Source organism: Psittacula echo (genome assembly GCF_963264785.1).
Source record: "Psittacula echo genome assembly, chromosome: 3".
NCBI classification, from domain to species: domain Eukaryota; kingdom Metazoa; phylum Chordata; class Aves; order Psittaciformes; family Psittacidae; genus Psittacula; species Psittacula echo.
The window spans coordinates 114,110,988-114,133,006 of record NC_137736.1 but is presented as its reverse complement, the minus strand read 5'-3'; the positions used below and the strand labels follow the sequence as shown (position 1 = coordinate 114,133,006).

The following is a 22,019-nucleotide window of genomic DNA, read 5'->3' as shown; positions in this document are numbered from 1 at the left end:
AAAGAAAGAAAGAAAGAAAGAAAGAAAGAAAGAAAGAAAGAAAGAAAGAAAGAAAGAATCAATCTATCTAAGGTTAGAGGATCTTTTACTGCCCAATTAAGGATTTTCCAAGTGGAAAGTAAAATGCCTTTAGCTGCACTGTTTAGTTATTTACAGATGTCTAGTACACTGAACCCTGCACTGCCACGTCAGTATCACTCAGGCTGTGGAAACCATGTTGTCATTTATTTATATTACCGTAGCGTCATAAACTGGGTCAAATAAATTGAGTTCACCAAGCTGAGATATACAAATTGAAGACATACTCTTCTTGAAAAAAGAAAACAAAAGAAAGAAATGCAGTTTCATAACATCAGAGATTACGTGTCCTTTAAAGACAATTTCTCTTAGTCTGGAGTATCATTCCTGGAATAGATATTAACTGTAGTTAAACCAAGCTGCTTTTTGTTTGGAATGCTCAATCAGTTTCTCTTAATATTCTACACCCTACATGTTCATTTTTATTTAGTTGAAAAAAGACTGTTTGGGCAATAACTGGCTGAATACCAACCCTAAATATCTGGCCACAAAAATCTTAACTTATGGTGGCTGGAAACTGGTAACTGTAAATATGGCACATAGGCTCCTTGAATCATCTTAATGCCCTTGTAAATTTTCCATTTAACTAAAAAACTGTTAAACTGTTTGTTTTTTCACAGTTGGTTTATTCTTAGAGAGGAAATTGAATGAACCTTTGAAGACAGTAGCCATTTATCACATGAAAATGCTCTATTGCTGCATTTCAGATTTGTACCAAGCAAGCTGCCAACTAATCTTTAGCACTCAGCTTTCCTAAGCATATCCTAAATTTTAAAACAAAAGCAGGCTATACCAATATTCACATTTCAGAACATTCAAAGAATGATAAAACCATGAGATTCCCATGCTCAAAAGCTTTACATAGAAACCTTACGCAGATCCTCTCAGCTGCTAGACTCCATAAAAGGAAATAAAATCATTACATGATATTATTTATTATTTAATTACTTGGCTTAGTGCCACAAAAGCACTAAGCGTAATTAAGACTAGTAGGTAATATGGCAAATAGGAGGAGAAATTCATAACAATCTCTATTTTCATACACTGTTTCTAATCTGAAAAAGGAAGAAAGCATTGTCCATCTTTTGCTCAAGGACACTGTATTGAAAATTCATACCTGAATGATTTAAAGGAGTTAAAACCTGACTACTAGTTGCAATTTGGACTTCATCATGTTTGCAGTTTACACTGCAGATCCAGCTCCCACACCATAGCAAAGACACAAGTCCAGCCTAGGGCAAAATTAATTCATTTTATCTTCAAAAGGAATGAACTCTAAGCGACAGAACACAGTATCTACCTGTGAGCTTGCCAGTAGAACAGTACTTAAAGGTATTGAAGCACGCGTATTCAGTCATCGACAGGACTTGCCCAGGAGCCGGCAGCTCAGCTGACGCGAGCAGCTGACTCACAGGGGGCGGAGCCAGGAGGAGCGGCAGCAGCCCTGACTGGTTAAAAACCTGCCCTGGGGAGCGCAGTGTGTCAGTTTGTGCGTGAAGGCGAGCGGGATGGTGAGTACTCGTCGTGTGACCAGGGCCCGATCTGGGAGCTCTGCTCGGGGTGCCCCGGCCGTTTCCAGCATAAGCACCCAGACAGAGCCGATGAGAGAGGAGGCTGCAGCGCAGAGCTGGAGTGTAGAGGGTGCCTGGTCTTGTGAGGGGAGGGTGCACAACGGGCAGGGCTGCACTTGGTGCTCCCTGGTGGAGGTCCTCTTGCAGCAGGTGGCTGAGCTGCGGGATGCTGTTAATAGGCTGCAAGATGTCAGGGAAGCTGAGAAGAAGCAGGACTGCTTGCTCCAGGCCCAAACTGTGCAGGGGCCCCAAGCGTCCATCGTAGCTCATGGGGAAAAGAGGGAGGCCATTAACCCAGGGAGCTGGGAACTAGTAACAAAAAAAAAAAAAAAAAAAAAACAAAAGGAGGAAGAGAACAATTAAAAGCAAGGGCTTCCTCCTAAAGCTGTTGTCTCCACCCAGAACTATTCCATGATTCTATGATAAGAGGTCTCTGCAAATAGCCTTGGAAATGTTTTTATCTTCCAAAGAAAAATAAATATTCAAATCTTACCCTCCCAGTACTGTTATGAAGAATTCAATTCTTTTTTTTTTTTTTTTTGTGTAGGTTTGTTGTTTGATTTGACTTTAAGGTCCAATGTGAATTTGCAAGAATGATCCTTCAAACTTTTAGTTATCTCTTCAGGCCCATCTCCTCTGTGATTTGTTACTGCCACCTAATTAAACCAATGTTGACAAAGGAGAGATTGAACCTAGTAATTGAATGTGGTAATAGCAGCCAGCACAGATCTACAATCTTCATTTTACACATTCACTTTTAAGCGGGAATTCTGATAAAGCCAAAAGAATCCTCAGGGTGTCAGTATAATCTAGCTGTACACTCAGCATCCAGATTCCCTACTTAGACTCTTCTTTTCTCCTCACAAGCTTGGACCTGGTGTCAGAGCAGAGGTCCCAGCGTCAAAGTTTGAGGCTTTCACCAAAGCTGTTAATTTTCTGTGAAATTTAGCCACTGGCATTCTCCACTAGGATTGTTGTACTGCAGCCTGGGGACTCTTCCTGATATAATAGCCCTAATACAGTGACAACATTCAGGCTCGCAGCCAGAATTAATACCCTTTAAGCAGTCACATGTTGCTGTAATGCTTGTTAACCTCAGTGCAGAAGCTCTTTCATTTTACCATCTACCTTTATAGGTCTGCTGGGTCCATTTTGCTGTTAGAAGGAATTTCATTCCTAATAAGCCTGGAGAGGGAGGGCTAAAGAGGGTATACATACTCTCTCTCTGCTTCTAATTACAAAGACTACAGGGTTTGATAACAAAATCTCCCTGTGCTCAGAGAATTCAGTCTCCCACAAAAGCATTAGCTACCCTCTCTCTCACAATCCCTCTACAGGGCCTGTGACATGGTTTAGTGTGAGGTGTCCCTGCCCATGGCAGGGGGGTTGGAACTAGATGATCTTAAGGTCCTTTCCAACCCTAACTCTTCTATGATTCTTTGATTCCTACCATGCTTCAACCATCAGCCCCCACCATATGGATAATGCTTAGTTTCTCTGTAGCAGAGAGAAAAATAGCAACTTTTTGCCACCAGTTGTTGGTTACCTAAGTGTAGAAGAAAAGACGAATTATTTCTCTCCCTTAACCTTGCAATGGGCACTATCAAAAGCTTAATTTCCTCCTGTAACTACAAATATCTTTGGAAAGAAGTCATAAATCATGGTGGTTCTGAACTGATGATGGTTTAAGAGGAAACACATAGAGTTTCTAACTGGTTTCATTCCACATGTTACTACAGAGCTGACCTACTGTAACTGAAGGAGAGATGAGAAATACCATGCCTAGTTGTTGCAGAACAGATGCCAGGTTGCAGAAACACTGGTGTACTGATAATAGTCACACTTTTTATTTATATTATTCCATTTTTACTGCCAGAAATTCAAACAATTCACACAATTAAAATGTACTTACACAAATCAAATTGGTTTTGTTCATTACCATATTATTGTTCACAAAGTGAATACCAATAAGAATGAAAAACATAAGATCAGGCCTATATATCCAAAAATTAAAACTCCAAAGGGTATATGAAATATTATTCATTTTCTTCGGGAAAAGAGTTTTCATTTTTAGGGAATTGTGAAATAGACAATAGTAGAGTAAAAATCTGATTATGAAACATGTTGATTGTGAAAATTATATGCAAACCAGACAATAATTCTTTTATTTCAGTAACTACATTACCTGTATGAAAATCAGGCCCTGAGAATATATAGAACCTTACATATGTGTTGAAATAAGACAGTGTTATCTTGCCTGATAAGCAATATAGAAAGAAGAGTCAATTCTGGAAAATTCAGCTACAGTGAAGAAAAGGTATTCTTCCAAAATATAACGATTGGAAAGACAGGTATATGGCTTTTTAAAAGAAAATCTACTGAAATTTTCTGTCAGTTCAGATATGCAGAGAACATAGAAAAACCACCTTCAAAAGTCAGCATGACACTCCTTTTCCTAATTTTTCTGCTGACACTGAGACTGCATAAGAGAAAGTTGAATAAAAGCTGACAAACTCCAAAGTTCATCATTTTCTGAAAACCCTATTCTTCTTAGGACCTTCTTACTTAAGCAGGAACACAAGTATTGTCACTTCATAATAAAAATGAGTAACTGTATTATGGAAATATCTAATAAAGTTTAAGATTGAGCTGTTGAAGTGAAAATGAAAGGCATTTATAATGCAGTGATACATTATCCCACATAACTGCAAGAAGAGATGTATTTCTGTTTTCATAGACTAACGGAAATAAGGATTGTAGGTTCTCCGAATTTTCATTGAAACTGATTTAATTTTGATTGGCTTGTTGTTCATTGTCCATGTATCCCAGTGAATCCCAGTTGCAAGAAATCTACCTGTGTAGCGATGAACACCATTGAGATTTGCAAGGCCACACTGGTTGAACCACCACCCAGTGTTATCACTGAAGTTACTGCAGCTCTTTACAGGCTGCTCTTTAATAGTGCACATTGGCCTGCATCCATCATTATCAACATCAAATGTGCTGAAAGGCATTGAATTCTGGTTATCTTCTTTTCTGTATCCTCTAAATGCATCACCTAAGTACCACAGATAAAACAAGGATAAATGGAAGAGTTATTTATGGAGAAGTGTTTCTTATTTGTTGTATACCTCACAAACTTTTCTTCTGCATTTATGAGAAAGAGATTTCTTCAAAAGCAGTTCAACAGCACCAAATAATGAGCTGGCAGTGTGTTAAAATGTGGGAAAGAAAATGCATAAGATACTGAGAAGTATGGAAGAAGTTGAAATTCAATGAAACATCTTTATATTGTTGTTGCTTTTAGTGACACATGCCAGCTATGAAGGTAAAGGCTTCTGTCCTTAAAGACAGTGGAAGAAAAGATAAAGGAAATGAAGAGGGCTAAAGGCTTATTAACTTCAGATTTTCCAGTGATGTGCCCAAAGCCCCAGCATGAGTCATGAGGTAAAATGGAATTGTTAAAACATAAAGGTCAGTGATTACTGGTTCTCTTGTCTTACTAAAGAAACAAATACAGGCAGAGTAAAGCACCAACATTCATAGAATAACTGTTGCATTGGTCATAAGGAACATTGTTGCATACTAGTAAACATTAAAAAAAAAAAAAAAGAAAGAAAAAAAAAGCAGTAAGACATGGTGCAATACTTAAATCTTTGCACATTTGGTGTAATTTATATTATTTATATTATTGGGGGGGGGGTCTGGAACTGTGAATTAATTTGTGCCTCTATATCAGCCAGTAACTGTTACACACTGCAGACCTAATTTGTTCCAGTCAGTTTCTTTATGCTTTGTATGCCACTGTCTGGACACTGCTGAACTAACCAAAGCAATAACATCAAGAAGACTTCCACTAGCATCAGCATATCTGGGACAGGAAAGCGGACAGCTAAAGAAGTGGATCATTGGTTAGATACGCACACACACACACATAATATCCCTTATCTATTATATGTATAACCTGTGGATTTTGAATCCATTAGAGTTCTTTATTTTCTTTATTCATTTTATTTATTAAAGGAGTGTTTATTCAATTATTCCATTAAAGACCTTGAAGGAATAGAATAAATTTTTTTTTTACTATGTAAAGACTGACGTTGGCATAAGCAGTTGCTACATCATTAACTGTTTATCTGCATAGTATTCATTATGCAACATAGAGAAAAATATATCAGAAATACACATTTTTAAAGTTATCTTAAGTATTACTCTTTCAAATGCATTTTTTCACATTTAGAAAAGGAACAGCTATCTTTAAATACTTTAAAGAAGGAGATTCTTACCAGCATTTCCTGAATAACGCCCCAAATGGATCTTAAAAGAACATGCTTCATCCTCTATCCAAAATCCATCATATGATGCATAGGCATGCTTGTCATTTTCTGATTCCAAATCCACATAAAGATGGAAACTAGTGGCCTTTTGATTTACTATGTGAAAAATCTTTCTCAATCCAAGCCAAAATTCCCCTAAGCCAGAAATATAATATAGTCAATAAACTTCTAGAGATGGAAAATGTAAGAGACTTCTAAGAAACAACTTTACTGTCTATCCTACTAAAAATCCCACACAGTTTAGTGAAATGTCGCCGACATAAAGACAGCAGAAACATCAGGTCCAAAACACTTAAGAGTATTTAAAATTAGTACCAGAAAGGCCACCAAATCCATCCAGATATTCAGACCATGTTCTCTGGAACGGAATGATTCCATCAGTTCTTTTCTGAATCACGGTCCATCCACCTCCTTGAAAATCCATGTCACACAAAACCTAAACCAAACATAGGTATGATTAAGCATTCTTGAAGCAGCTATTATGAAAACAGTATAATTAAATAAAGGTGAACAATTCAGAGTTTTGCTAAGCAACACACCTTCCAAATATCTTAGCAAAAAGCTCAAAGAAAATAAAAAATAAGCAGCAGTATTTTCTTATACGTTCTTGTTGGACTGCTTGATTTGGAAATTTCCTAAACCAGTAGAAACTCTTTTATACCAAAGATATTTATCAGATATGATAAATAAGCTTTGATAAATATTACTGTATATTAATATCATGAAATAGAAGCAACATGCATTGTCAAGTATTAATTGTGCAAAATATCCCAGACACAGGCACTAACACTGAATATACCTTTATTTCAGCAAAACAAAATAGACACAACTTCCTCACCATCATACCATCTTCCCCAGAAATACTGTGTTTGTGATGCCTGGGAAATGTAGAGCCCTTTATAGAGATGAGGAAATGTGATAGCAATAACCCAGTATATAATAATTTATGATGAAGCAGCAAAAAAACTCTACATAAGAAGGGGCCCCAAGTCAGGGAAGTCCCAATGTGAATATTTAACAGCCTGCAACTGAACAGTCCCCCTGAATACATAAGATCAACTCTCAAATTTATCAGTCTTTGCTAAAATTTGTGCCCAACAGCATGTCAAAAGGCAGTGGTCCATCTGCCTGCTGCTCTGCTGTGAAGTGTCACATTATGTGTTACATTTTCTCCTCAGCTCAGACACATAACTGAATTCCCTAAGTTAAGAATCTTATTGCCCTTATCTTCCCTGTAATCCCTTGTGAGCAATGTTCATTCACAGCATGGCTCTGGGAAACCAAGATCTAAATCACCCTCTGTAGGTGTTGGTCACCTCCACTGTTTACAAAAAAGGCCCCTAAACCCTTCACTGCTCTCTAGGGATTTCAGCTAAATGCCTAAAGTTATGTGGAATGTATCCAGGTCACTTTGGGTATTTTTCAAATATGTCCCCAGTGCCAGAGTTTGACCAGTTCAACAGGGATTGAGAAGTTTGGGCACTCTAATGTAGAAAGGTGCGTATTTCTCTTTTAGACACTGCAAAACCTAAGCTGTTCCAACTAAGTGCTAAGTACATTTAAATTAAATGAGCAGGAGGATGCTGCTACTGAATATTTCCTTCCTTTCCACCTTTAGTGTGTCTAAGAGTTATATTCCAAACAGCTGTTTAGTTTGTATGACCCACCTTAGAAATATCATTGATCTCAATTTACTTTTCTGAGATGACAAGAACCTGTCAATACCACTGAAACTGGGTATTTTTAATGCTCCTGGAATTCAAGTTTTAATTAGCCTGAGTTAACCATCAGAATGTATACTTGCTTTTGAAAACATGAGGCTTCAAACATGAAAACATGAGAACAGGATCAAGTTGTCTAAATAGTTTTCTTCATTTATCTGGTATCTTCATGCAAATTACTCTAAACACATTTGGGTTTGTTTCATTTACATTTAAAGGCATCTTGTTGCTGACAAGGTCCTCATTGAAGTATTTTTTTCCTGCTCACTTTGTTTTCAGCTTTTTAGGTTCTTACTATGGTTTTCTGTCTCTTCGTATTTTTCTTATTTTGCTAGTCTGCAGAACTTCCAGAAGTCTTGGCTGTTCGCCCCTTAAAATGCATTGCAATTCCTTGTTTGTATTTTAATGTCTTGAAATTTTTGTTCATCTGTAATTTCTCTTGTACCTTTTTTACGCTTCAACACATGGAAGAATTTGCATTAAAGAGTTTTCCTTGAAATAACATTCTTTATGGAACATACATATTTTAGATTATTTTCTCTGAGAATTTTTTGACACTATCTTTTCAGTCATGTGTACCATCTACCAGACAAGAAATTAGACACTCATTTCATGAGTGCAGATGTTTCTTCTCATTATTTATTGTTACCTTGTGCTTTTAATCAGATTATTATGATGATTTTTCTTCTTGTTTTTTCTTCTCCTTTAAGAACCTTTCCACTCATATAACTGATTCTCACATTCTGGCAGTAACTTTAAGCGTGGAAAAGTGTCAAAAATACTTTTGAAGTGAAAGGAGGTTTTTTGTAGCTTTCTGTAGGGTTCCAATTGGCTAGAGATAAAGGGACTCATCCTTCCTTTGTTATATATAAAGGCTATAAAGTTAGATATTAAATTTTACTATTTTGCTGGCTTAAACTCCACATTTTTTCTCCAAAAACTAATGACCCCAGCATGTGTTGTGAAATTAAAGGTTTGAAAGTGTACTCTGTCTTTCCACTGTGCATAAGGGGCTTCTCTAAGTAGAACAGCCCAAAATGGAAAGAAACAGACAAAACAAAGAATTCTTTGTGTTTGCATGGATCTGAGTGGCCTGAGCTGGGGAAGTTAACCAAAAACTCTTTTATCCTAAATAAGCACTATAACTCCAAGAAATTACAGAAAATGCAGGTGGTGATAGGAAGCATGACTGCTGCAGTTCATGCTGAATTTCATCCTTTTATCTTTGTCTTAAGAATGTATATCCTGAAAACTGGATTTGAAAACTGAAAGTTAAGATATCTCTCTGCCTCAAGTCTGAGTTATAATGATGCTCAGACAAGTGATAAGCACCTCCTCTTCAAACTAATGTACATCTGCCCCTATGTTTAGGTGCGTATACAATATCATGGTCCAAGCTATAGGCATCAGCAGAGTCACTTCTCAAGAGAAGGTAAGGCTATACAGTCAGCAGAATAATTCAGAAAGCCAGCAGTCCCATTTTAGGAGCCAGATGGAACAGTCACTTGGATCCTTAATTTTCCATCTGTAAACCAGAAAAGAACAGCACTCCTCAGTGTCCAGAGAGGTGCTGGGAAATACCTTGTTTTTTACTCTTTGGTACATTTTTCACTGTATATAAGATATGATCATAGAATCATAGAATCATAGAATAGTTAGGGTTTGAAAGGACCTTGAGATCATCTAGTTCCAACCCCCCTGCCATGGGCAGGGACACCTCACACTAAACCATGTCACCCAAGGTCTCATCCAACCTGGCCTTGAACACCGCCAAGGATGGAGCATTCACAACCTCCCTGGGCAACCCATTCCAGTGCCTCACCACCCTCTCAGTAAAGAATTTCTTCCATATATCTTATGACAGAAATTAAATTTCTTTGTAGAAAATAAGAAACTCATCAAAATTATAGTAATAGCAGACACATTTAGATGATTTCATACATTTCTTATTCATCTGCTGAGAAATTGTCAAGGAAAACACTTTAAATCTATTAAATATATTCTAAGTGCATATTATTAAGCAAACTGTGACTATCCTGAGAGATAAATTTGTTACCTCAAAAGGATAATTTGATCCTTCTGGATGGATAATGTACAGACCAGTTGGAGTTTTTGAAACTGAACCAACAGTATCTTTAATATCAGTGCAATCCAAGCCTAGAGAACAAAGTATTTTATGAAGTTCATTAGCAAAATGTGTTAAAAAAACCCAAAACAAACAAAGAAAAAGAAAAAAAAAAACCACAAAAAACCCCACACAAATTCAGGTTAAGCACAGAAAAAGTACTTTCTTGGTAATATAAGAATAATTTCAAATAGCATTTTCTTGCCATACAAACTTTAAAATCATGTTTTCTCACAAATATACCTTGTAAATGAAATTTCTCTGAAACTCCCATTAAGCCCAGAAAGAAATATAAATTATATTGAAAATAAGATAGTTCATTCTAATCTTAATGGAAATGATACAGAAATCAAAGATTTTGCATCGAGTCATTTTACAGATCTTATTTGGGTAACACTTGTTACTGAGAAAAAGGCATATTATCTGGGAAAGGATGTCTTTTCCTGCAGATATATGTATTTATACTTGTAAAAGACTTTACATCAAAATGTATACATTATAAACCCCTTGCTTTTAAGTGTTAAGCCAAGTCTGTGTTAAACATACTCAAACAAGCAGTTCCTATGGCCAGTGGGACTGCTTAGAGGTAATGTTTCCTTTAGTTGGGATGGACACTATGAGGAAGATTAACTCTCCCGTGTTCAAGTAACTTTGATCACATTTAAAGGGTATTACAAATGCAGAGCACACTTTACTTCATTGCAAAAGAAAGTGCCATTTAGCAACATCAGATCACTTACGAACTGATGGTCATACTTGGAATGCTAAACAGTATGCTCAGAATTATCAGCTGTAAATCATTTAAAGCAGTCTTTATGATGACATTCTTAAACAGATCACAAATTTTCCAGGGTTTATATGTTACGAACACAGAATACTGTAAATGTTATAATTGCTTCCCTTTGCTTTAATAAGCACTCTGTCAAGATATAAAGATAAAAAAGATCAAGACAATGCAAAATATACCTACCATGAGACTGAACTGCTTTGTAAGGAAGTGGATCTAAATGCTTTCTCAAAACTTCTGCATTCAAAAGAAGAAGTCTGTTCATGACTTCATTTACCTGCAAATACAAATAGAAAATCCTTACTTTGATTGCAGTGAGGATTTTTACATTCCTAAAGATATTCTTTTTTACTCCTAGTAAATATAATCAAAAGTTCATTTTTGTGATATGCTAGTGATTTGCACCTTCATTAGGTACAATGGTCTTTTTTTGACAAAATTTTTTTTTTTCATCCAAATCATTTTTAGGATGATTTGCAATTCCAGATAATTGCAAAGAAGTCCTTCAGTTTGAATAAGGCTTTTTATCTGTATCAAGTGATACACAGTGTTCATAAACTACTATGAGAGTTAACAGTAACGTAATACATCATCTGAACAAATATGACAGAACAGTCAGTTAGCCACCAATGTGGATCGAGTGGTGCTTATCACTCCCTGTAGAAATGGAACTCACACCCTACCCAAGATATAAGGAATGGTGGTAGAGACTCAAATTCTACTGTTTTAATGACAATATAAATGCTTAATTTTCCTCAGTTAGACAATACCTGTAGTGATAAGTAATAAATAAAAATCCTTAAAAGTACCTGATTAGAAAGGTAGTCCAAAGAAGACTGTTGATCATCCATCATGTTCCTTACCATTTTTTTTGTACTTCTTGCATATTCAACAAGTGAGTTCTGCAAATTTCCTTTAAAAGAAATATGTTCATCCATTTTGTTACCATAAATCTAGAAATATTCTTGACTGAACGATGACACATTTGTAATATCTAAGTGAATATTGAAGGTGTTTAACCTTAGCGTACTTAAAAGTGAAACCAAAGTAGTACAGAAACCACAGATTAAAGCCAAAGATGCTAAAAACCTCAGCTTCACTGGTTGCAGAGAAGACATTTTAAGAAGTGATGCTCTTCTTTATATTTGAAGAATTTAATCTTATCCTTGGGCAACTTGGATGACCAGTTAATGGATATCAGAGAAATACAAATGCAAATGATAAAAGACAAATATATAAGGCATTCTGTCATCCTACATTTACTCGTTCACTCTGCTGCTCCTGGGTTTGTCATGATGCTAAAAATCAAAACAAAAAACCAAGCAAACCTGTCAGGTAATTAACAAAATATATTAAAAATCATATAGGAAATACAATGACTTTGACTTTTTTTTTCTGAGGCTGATTAAATCCTTTGCTGTGTAGTTTGTCAAGGCACTAAGTAGAGAATATCCTGCATAAATATCTACAAAAGGCAAGCTGAAGTATAGATTTCCTCACACTTTAACTAACTAAGTAACTAACTAACTAACTAACTAACTCCCACTTAACTCCACCACACCTAACTATGATTTTTAAATGAGGGATAGACACCCTACTCTTCTTTAATGGAAAAAGCTACTAACATTTAGAGAGTAACACAGATCTAGGCAGGGGGAGCTGCTGCCTGGATTTGCCTGTCTTGATCAGTGATTATAAAGACTAGCATGATTATACTTCAACTTTCTTACACCAGCTGCATCCCAGAAACATAGCACCCCAAATTTTCTGAATCTTCAGCCTAGGCAGCAGCATCAAGGGCTGTCACATGTGCTCAAGAAGATTAAAAAATAAGTCAGCACAGCAGAGCAGAGCAGAGCAGAGGTTTGCATAGCATGGCATGGCATTGCGTAGCTTGTTGCTGAGAGTATTCTTTATGAATACATACTGCACATGTAATGTTTTTCCCCTCGTAAAATTTTAGCTTGAACATCACATGGTACAAGGCATTGGTCTTTTTGTTTTGAAATATCTGCAGATTTATTTTTCTCTTCTGCCTTGAGTGGTTCCTCCACAGCTCCAACATTCCTTGTGCCCTGTTGTACCAAACAACGGAGGGGGAAATAAATTGATCATAATGCATATATAAAATATCTCAGGCTGCCAAAATGAAGTAGATGATTACTCCATGGGTCTTCCTTCAAAACCTGGGGTTTTTAAAGCTTTATCAAGTTATAATTGACAGAGCTGAGACCAAGGCCTGTTAGGTGTCTTCTGCTTAGCCATACCACACTAAAGAAAGAGTGTCAGAGTAAAGAGTAACCTCTATAAATCTGAAAAATACCAACAACATGTCTGGTAAAGTATTCTACCAGAGCTCTGTGAAATGAGGCAATAACTTGCAAATCTTGCATCTAAGAACTCACATTTTTGGAATCACCACACCAAACAGACATCTCAAATGCTAACAAAGTTATTTTCACTGGAAAGGAGCAGTCTTTTGGATTTACCACATATTAGCAAAACATTTTTACTCTTGAAAGTCCCTAAATTAACTACTTGGATTGTGATTGTGGAAATACTTGCATAAGGTATTAATCTATACACACAAGCAGTCCCAAGCAGATTTGGGACTTAAAATTAAAAAAATATTTTAATTACTCTTTTAGAGGAAAGAATAAAGGGACACTATTTGCAGGCACACAATTATAAACAATAAAGCATTGGTAAAAGAAGTTACACACATTAATTTTCTTTTAAAATAATATTTTCATACTTAATATATTTTTTCTTTCCTGGTGCTGTGTGAGAGAAAATACGGGAATGCCTCTGACTCATCACTTACAGAAATGCTAAAAGTAATTTCTGAGGTATGTGTCATTGTCAAAAGACTAAGAAATTCATTTCAGCCTTTGTTGATCCCATAATCTCAGCAAAGCTTTGTAGTATGTTAATACAGTGTATTTTCAAGTGTAAATAGGATCCTTAGAAGCATGAAGATTTTAATGAAAAAGAAAACTTATTTAGACTTGAATATATCTTCAACATACTTGCTCTCCTTTCCTGCTTCAGGTTTCTCTTTCTGTTTTTTGCACTACACTGGCAAAGCACTGAACAAGTTTTTTTTTCTGAATTTTGCTTTTGCAAAGTGTAAGTAGAAATTAAATAAAACTGTTAACAAGGAGATTTTATATAAAAAAAAAGTTTCTGAATTATTAATGCAATTGCAATTTGGGACTGGAGATAAATGATAGAGAACTAAAAGAACATGTTTCTTTAATTTTGAAATAAGCACAGAATAAAGGAAGAAAAATTGACTTGAAGCTTATAAACAGATCACTCAGAACTCTGCTTTGTTCCAGGGCTTTATCAGAGCTCCTCACTACATGTTCAATTAAATACTGACAAGCAAATATTTTCCGTAAATATTTACTTTTAACAAAAGCCAACATGAAACAAGCAATTAAAGCTGACCTCAGCAAAAACTGTGACTCTGCCAAAAACAATAGTTATTCTGCATTTGTTCATGCAGATGAGATTAAAAACATGGCCTAACAACAGGGCTGTGATGAAGGTCATTAACACACAACTATTCTAATTCTAACTGATTTCCGACAGCTTGAATGTAGTTTCTTTTCTCTATCTGGAAACACCTGATTGTTCTGTGTTTTCCTGTCCACTCTGAATAAAGCAATCTACAGTTTCAAAACATCTGTCGCTTTTCTGAGAAATCATTCAGTTACATTCATTATCTTATCTAAGCAAAGGAATTTAAAATCTTACCTTAGATGAACAAGGCTTGACATTACTTATGACAGTCTCTCCTAAACTGAACAAACAAATATTGAGACAAATCAGTGAAGTTACCCCAAAGCAGTTCATCTTTTACTTGAAGAAATGCAAACGTTTTGAAGGGTTTCAAATTTCCGTGGAAAGGATTGTACACTATGAAGTCCTGAGCTAACTATTCGGGAATGTCTGCAGCACAAAGAGCAGCCAACACTCCTTTAATTCCTGGATTTAATAAAGCATGTTTCAATTGTGCAGTAGATTTTATATATTACTGTTTGTATCCTGAGAGCAATTACTGCTCATCACCTCTACATGACACATCAAACATATGTATTTTCATTGTGATAAAGCTGACAGATTTTGTTATGCACTATTTTTTAGGCATTGGTATATATTTGGCACTGAGTAGTCTGGCCTAATTGAAAGAAAAACTAGTATGGATCAATGTTTTCATCTTTCGCAAAGGTTTGTAGCATTAAAATGAAGGTGTTTATATTGGTGTGATGGTAGTGCACTAGAACAGGCTGTGGAGGCAATTTTAGAATATGTTCTAGAAGCAGATTCAAGTTGAAAACTGAAAAATATTACTTTCAAGCCATACTTTGTACTACATAGAAACTTGTTTACCAGGAGGACAAAAGCAGTCTCTTGGTCTCACTAGTAGCCCATCTGTAGTAACACAGGGACTGCGAATGAGACAATCATTCAAATACAATGATTTTTATCCCTGAAGAATGTCAAAGTATAAGAGAATGTGCTGAAAAAGAAGAAAATTAAATGCAGTCCACAGAAACTTAATTAAAGCTATGAGGCAATTACAGTTTTCATACACTCGAATACACTCTTTTTGTATCTTTAAAACTGGGTCTGATATTTTAACCAAAAAGCAAGTTACTTGGAAAGTTAATTTGGAAAGTTCATAAAGGTCCAAATAGATTTTCAACTCCTCGTGCACATCAGAGAATTTAAATTGTTTGTGATCTGGCTGAATAAATGAAACTTCAGCTTCTAACGTACCACTGGAGATACTCCGTCTAAAGAATATCAGAATATACTGCTCAATATTACCTTGCTCTGGTTCAGCTAGACAATGTTCCAAATTGGCCTTGATACTGAGGTTCATCTCCAGCCCTGTCTGAAGCTGGAATACACTGGAAATAGCTTGTGATACAAAGAGATTTGAATGCAATTGGGGGACAGGGATTAATACAGTTTTAAATCCCGTTTTTAATACAATGTTTTCTTTCAATTAACAGCTGAAGGGGACTAAGCACCTGTACCTGGCCTCTCCCTGAGAAGAGCATGTTTGACTGTCTGTGAAATTTTTAACAACTTTGGTTCTTCAAAATACCTCAAAATATTTTTTTAACTTGTTCTGACATAACTCATGGCACATCATAGCTTTCTGACATAAGAATTACTAGAATTTAACTAGTGCATCAGTTGACGCTCTCTCAAGAATATGCAGGTTGTGATCCACAGTTCAGTCTCAGCAAGAAGCTGAAAAGATTTTATTGGCTACTCATATATGACATTAAAGGGGAAAGAACAGTTTTCTTTCCTCTTTATATGCACAGAAATCGGAAGAGGTGACAAATTTCAGGAAGGAATTGTTAAAATGATCAGAACATGGAGTGACCTCCCTCTCCCATGGAGTCGTCTACTCAGTTAAACTGGAGCTTGGAAGAAAGCTAAAGGCATTAGCAGATTAATCCCCTAGTGGAAAAAGAAGGAAAGAAAAATGTGTTTCTGCAGCAGCATAACTATGTTCCAGCCTTCAGATAAGTTCTGTGATAAATTCAGAATCTATCCCACAAAGATTTAAGAGCTGATCTTTATCCTTTACTGGAATATCAGTCTCTAGCCCACAGTAAAAATTATGAAACTGTTTTCAAACCAGCTGGCAGAGTGGGGCCTTCCATTTTGTAACCATTTGATATCAGGATGTGTGCTGTCCCAGAACACATGGTCCTCAGCTCGTTGCCTTCTCATCCCAGAGTCTGAAAGATGTGAGGTTACTCACCAGGAGGAATTATCTAATAACCATAAAGGAGGGCTATGAATAACTAAGAAAAAGGTAAAAACAAGAAAGACAGAAAGGTATATACATATATATACACTATCCTTAATTCTGAATTTCAGCAGGTATCTAAGGTGAAGCTATGAGTTGCACTGGAGAAGATCAAAATTTGCAGTAAGTCTAGAGAAGCTCAAATTCTGCTGGTGTGAGCTGCCACAGGTATTGGAATAGGCTTGTGGTGGAATCACTGTCCCTGGAAGTGTTTGGAAACCGTGTAGATGAGGCCCTCAGTGACATGGTTTAGAGGTGGACTTGGCAGTCCTGGGGTAATGGTTGGACTTGATGATCTTAAAGGCCTTTTCCAACCTAGTTGATTCTATGATTCTATGAACCTGAATCTTCCCAGATGTGACATAGGCTCAAGTTCTGGAATTGTTTCTGAGCTCTGCTTCAGTCCTGTTGGCGTGATTCCACACTGGTAAAAACTTCTACTGCATCCTAAATGAAGCACTGCATTTTTTTCAGGAAAACTGGGATTTTTAAAGTGTATGTGGATTGAAAGGTAGTGAAGTGACAACCGGTCTTGTACCTGCAACACAGAAGAGTTCAGATTGGTCAAAGAAGTGGTGAATTTGGGCCTGGTATTCTGAATACAGGTGAAAAACTTCCATTTTAGGGTCATCTTCTCAACTGTGGTAACTGTATTATTTATAATACCCCATAAATATAAATTAAGCACATTTGTCAACCTGAGCATCAGCGGGCTTGCCTGTAAAGTGGCAATAGTAACACTTCACAGGCTGTGCTACAAATACAGAGGTGGGAGTCTGTGGGGAAAAGTATTTTACAAATGCTGAGTACTATTTTTACCCTCCTAGTCAAAGACATAGAACAGCTGCACACTGAAAAAGAGAAGAATTGGTTTAAGCTCAAATACAACAGCCAAGAAATGTCTCGCCATGAAACCACCGAGGCATTTAGACTTCTGCTGACAGCTCATCCAAAGCATGGCAGCATCCCAAGACAACACACCCTGCTTTGCCTGGAGAAAAAAACACACGTTTTGCAGTCTTAAGAACTTGTTTGGTTTTTTTACTTTGTGTAATTTTATTTACTTTTTTATATACCTTTTATTTTTCTCTTTTTTTTTTTTTTTTTTTCATTGTTATTTCTACACCCTGTGGTTAAAAAAAAAAAAACAAACCTGCAAAACTAATGGGAAACGTTATTTGTTTGGATATCGGCTGGTTTGGTTTTTAGTTTTAAAAGGCACTCTGTTGTTTATACAAGTGCAGACGGGATGGAAAGCCTGGCGAGCGGTCCCGCAGTGGCGTGCCTGAAGAGGCGACACACACGGGGTGTGCCGACGGCGGAGAGAGATGCGTGCGCCCGGCTGTCACCCAGCACCGGGCACCCCAGAGCACCCCGAGGCCCGGCCCCGGTGGGAGCGCTCCCTTCCGGGGGAGCCTCAACAGCCCTGAACCTCGCGCCCGACTCGAAGGCTTGTAAAGGGAGTTCCAGGCAACCTGCAGCCGCTCCCGGCCTCCCCTCAGCTCCTCCCTACGCTCCCTCACCCGTTCCCCTCCTCCCCTCGTCCGCGGCCCCGCCCCGTTGCGAAGGAAGCGGCGTCTCCAGTTGCTATGGCACCGGAGGAGCGGCCCGTCTCTCGGCTCTGGCCGCGGCCCGCTGCGGTGTGAGGCAGCAGGCCCGAGGAGCTGCATGGAGCCCTGCGGAACGGGCGGCGGGGCGGCGCTGAGCCAAATACCCCCCGGAAGGCCCCAGGACAGCGCGGGTGGGACGTGGCGCGCTGCTGCCGTGTATCCGCGGTCGCCACCGTGGCCAGGGGTTGGGCGGGCGCTCGGGGATGGCTGGGGGCGGCCCGCGGAGAGGCAGAGGCAGTGCCTGGACGGGCAGGAATGAGGCCGCGGGCAGGCTGGAATCCGTGTGAGACGTCGGCGTCGGTGGGTTTGGGGAGGTGGCGAGGTGGATTGAAATAAAACTGGCCCGTTGATTTCTTAAAGTGCTGTAGGGAAGTTGACTTCTCAGGCGAGTTTTCTTGTGTTCCCTCTTGTAGGTGGAACAGGTTGAGACAGCTGGGCTTGTTCAGCCTAGAAAGAGAAGGCTCTGGGGAGACTTAGAGCACCTTCCAGTGCCTAAAGGGGCCGACAAGAAAGCTGGAGAAGGACAGTTTACAGGACAAGGGAGAATGGATTTAAACTGACAGAGGGGAGATTTAGATTAGACATTAGGAAGAAATTCTTCCCTGTGAGTGTGGTGAGGCACTGGCACAGGTTGCCCAGAGGAGCTGTGGCTGCCCCATCCCTGTCAGTGTTCAAGGCCAGGTTGGATGGGGCTTTGAGCAACTTGGTCTTGTGGAAGGTGTCCCTGCCTGTGGCAGGGGGCCTGGAACTGAATGAGCTTTAAGGTCCCTTCCAAACCAAACCATTCAATGACTCCGTGAGGAGATTCTGCCTTTGGGAATTATATTTTCCACTCCAACTTACGGATCCTTATTTTCTTGAATTTTAAGTAATACTGGCAAAGTTCTAAGCTCCAGCTGTACTGTGCTACTTCAATCATAACCAATGTGAGACAGGGCTGATCTTGCTCTGTGGAGAGCTTTTATCCAGTGATATTAATGCATGTCAGAGTAAACTAATCCTTTAAATAGAGAGGGACTGTTTTTACTATTGAAACATTTTCACTGTGATACATGTATCCATATGTTATAGATTTAGATAAAAGAAAGATGTTTGTTTAAATAAGCATAAAAAAGGTGAGATTTTTCACCTTCTGATACCATGAAAGATGACTGCAAAGGCTTTTAAAATCACTGTAAACAGTAAAATGTAATGACTTTTTTTTTTTCTGGATGAGCACAAAGTTAGTTATGACTATAATATGCAATTATGGGATCAACTGTTGTGTACTTAGTCAAAAGGCATATCAGTATTTTGTATCTCATGCATAAAGTTTGCCCTTTCCCAAACAATATGCAAAGTCAGTCAACCAGGCTACTATGTCCTTTAATGAGCTGTTTGATGTAGTTTCCATTGTCCTTAACACAATACTAGGGATAGAGCTTTAACATTTCATTTTGAACAAGATTTAGCAGAAGAACGCCGGGCATTGAAAGAAGATCAAAAAATATGTCGGAGTAAGGCACAGAAATATTCAATAGAGACAAACAGAAGAAGAAGGTAAGTAACTAGGGTTCCTTTGGTGGGAAATTGTAAAAGAGAAAAATGAGTCAAAACCTTTAGACAGTTCAATATATTTCTATTATTTGCATGTTCACTTTGTTAAATAGCCTCACTGGTTTGTTCTAGAGAAAACTGGGCTGAAAAGTTTCACCAATCCAGTTTCATGCTGTAGGACAAATAAACTATAAAAAGAATATTCTGATTTACTCACTACTTTTTGGAAACTCACTATAGTCACCCCTTACTGTATAAAGTAAAGGTATGTAGCACTTTCAACTTGTGTCTCTGATCTGTATTTCTGGTATTGTTCTGGTTTTTATTAGCTTCCATGCCTGTGTGAAAAATGTGTTCAGGTAGACAGTACAGGTCAGAAGGCAGGCAGTTGTCATTGCCTTCTGAGGTGGATGTTTCTCTCTCTGCATGGCATAACAGCCACGCAGCCTCCCCTGCATGGTGAGGCTTTGTGCTCCTACTTCCCAATAAACAGAAGGCAAAGTGTCTCTTGTGCAGGATTATATTTATAATAAATTTATCCCATATTGACATTTTTAAAACAACTTTGAGTATTCTCTCTTCCTACATCCATGGGAATGCAAAGTTATGGAATATTCTGTGACAAGTGGATTAAGTAAATTATACACTGAGTTGTTTCAGCAAAGTGCTGTAAGTAGTTTAATAGGCATAGGGGGCTCTTTTCTGGCAGTGAGTCCACACATGCATATACAGGAGTCTCGGCTGTGTAGCGATGGATGGATTCCTCCTTGTAAGCCCTCAGGTTCTTCTGCTTAATGCAAACTCATTGACACTCATCCCCACAGTTCCCATATCAGATGATTTCCATTATACAATGTTTTACTTGCTGAAATACATTGATTACTTCTTAAGAGAGGCAGTAGATGTTGTTTATACTGCCATTTAGCTTGACAGTACGTGCTGTCAACATATGTTTTGAAATATAAAGAAAAATGGATCAGGAAGTAGAGTCACCTGGGAGTGATTAAAGGCAGTGTGCAACCCCCAGCCTTTGCAGATAATAAACTGAGTCTCAGCTGAAAGATTAAATATCATATTTAGTTTTCTGGAACAGTACCACTTGTAGCACTATGCATCTCAGATGAACACTGTTTATTGCATTACTGGTCTTGAAATATAACACTCTACTGTAAAAGCAAATACCAGACAGCCTGCATATTTTTGACAGAGTGGTGTAGTTAAACTAATACTTGTAGATACATAAATACATTTCCACACGTATTTCATTGCAGCCTTAAGAAACATCATATAAACCCATGTTACTCAGGTGAGCCAGTTAGAAATTTAGGTATGGTATTCATTAAATGAACTTTTTTCCATTTGTGATAATTTAGGATGGCATAACTATAAGCATAATAAGCAGTTCAAACAGCAATCTGCGGTGACACGTCTTCCCCTAATAACTGAAAAGGAGTTAGTTGTCGGATGTTAGAAAGGTACTAATTGCATACAGTATTAATAAGCTGTAAAATATAATTAAAAATTAAGGGTCCTTGCATATATGAAGGAAAGTAGTTTGGAAATACCAAGTTCCTTGAAACTAAGTATTTTTTTCTTGACAGTTATGCAGGTAGAAAGTGATTGATCAACCATCAGGTCATGCCTGAAGTCCGTGTATGAGCCAAGACCCATTCACTTTGTAACACATGTAAAGGTGTTAGCTATGATGACGGATACTCAAGGGTAGTATGACTTCCTTAAGCTCCACATTTTCACCTGGCAGCACCCTAAATTCTCCCTGTCAGGGCTTACGGGCATGTATCAGATGTTATTCCTGGCACTGCTGGTTTATAATTGCAAAACTGAAATTGTTTCTTTAAATTTGTTTTCAATATATGGAGAGTAGGCATGAGTGTACTGTGAAGCGTGACAGTCCGTTTTCTACTTCTAGCCTTCACACAGAGTGATAGAGGTGGGAAGGGGCCTCTGGAGGTCATATGGTGCAACCCCCCTGCTCAAGCAGGGCCACCTAGAGCTGATTGCCCAGGACCAGCTACTGAGCATCCCCAAGCATGGAGACACCACAACCTCTCTGGTCAGCCTGTTCCAATGCTTAGTCATAATTATAGTAAAAAAAGTGCTTCCTGATGCTCAGAGGGAACCTTCTGTGTTTCAGTTTGTACCTGTTGTCTCTGGTCCTGTCACTGGGCACAGCTAAAAAGAGCTTGGCTCTGTCTTTTTTGCACCCTCCCTTCAAGTATTCATAGACATCAATAAGATCCCCTGAGCCTTCTCTTAGCGAGGCTGAATGGTCCCCGCTCTCTCAACCTTTCCTTAAAGAAGAGATGCTCCATTCATTTCATCATCTTCGTGACCCCTCATTGGACTCTTTCTGGTCTGTCCATGTCTATCTTGTACTGAGGAGCCCAGTTC

The 22,019-nt window shown here is 38.1% G+C and overlaps 2 protein-coding genes across 2 annotated transcripts in view; one reads left to right on the top strand and one right to left on the bottom strand.

The window, feature by feature from the left end:
• Positions 1-4,387: 4,387 nt before the first annotated feature.
• On the bottom strand, positions 4,388-14,480 carry ANGPTL5 (angiopoietin like 5; the record flags this gene model as incomplete). Its single annotated transcript, XM_080613569.1, has 8 exons — positions 4,388-4,707; positions 5,936-6,121; positions 6,302-6,422; positions 9,764-9,864; positions 10,803-10,896; positions 11,429-11,532; positions 12,547-12,694; positions 14,382-14,480. The coding sequence occupies 8 exons, from the start codon at positions 14,478-14,480 to the stop codon at positions 4,388-4,390; spliced, it is 1,173 nt and encodes a 390-aa protein (XP_080469695.1).
• A 3,794-nt stretch (positions 14,481-18,274) lies between these two features.
• The window catches only part of CEP126 (centrosomal protein 126), a gene marked incomplete at both ends in the record, with an annotated part of 42,269 nt that continues 38,524 nt past the window's right edge, over positions 18,275-22,019 (top strand). The window contains 2 exon segments of the mRNA XM_080613568.1: positions 18,275-18,354; positions 19,485-19,610. Coding sequence (XP_080469694.1) covers positions 18,275-18,354; positions 19,485-19,610 — 206 coding nt within the window.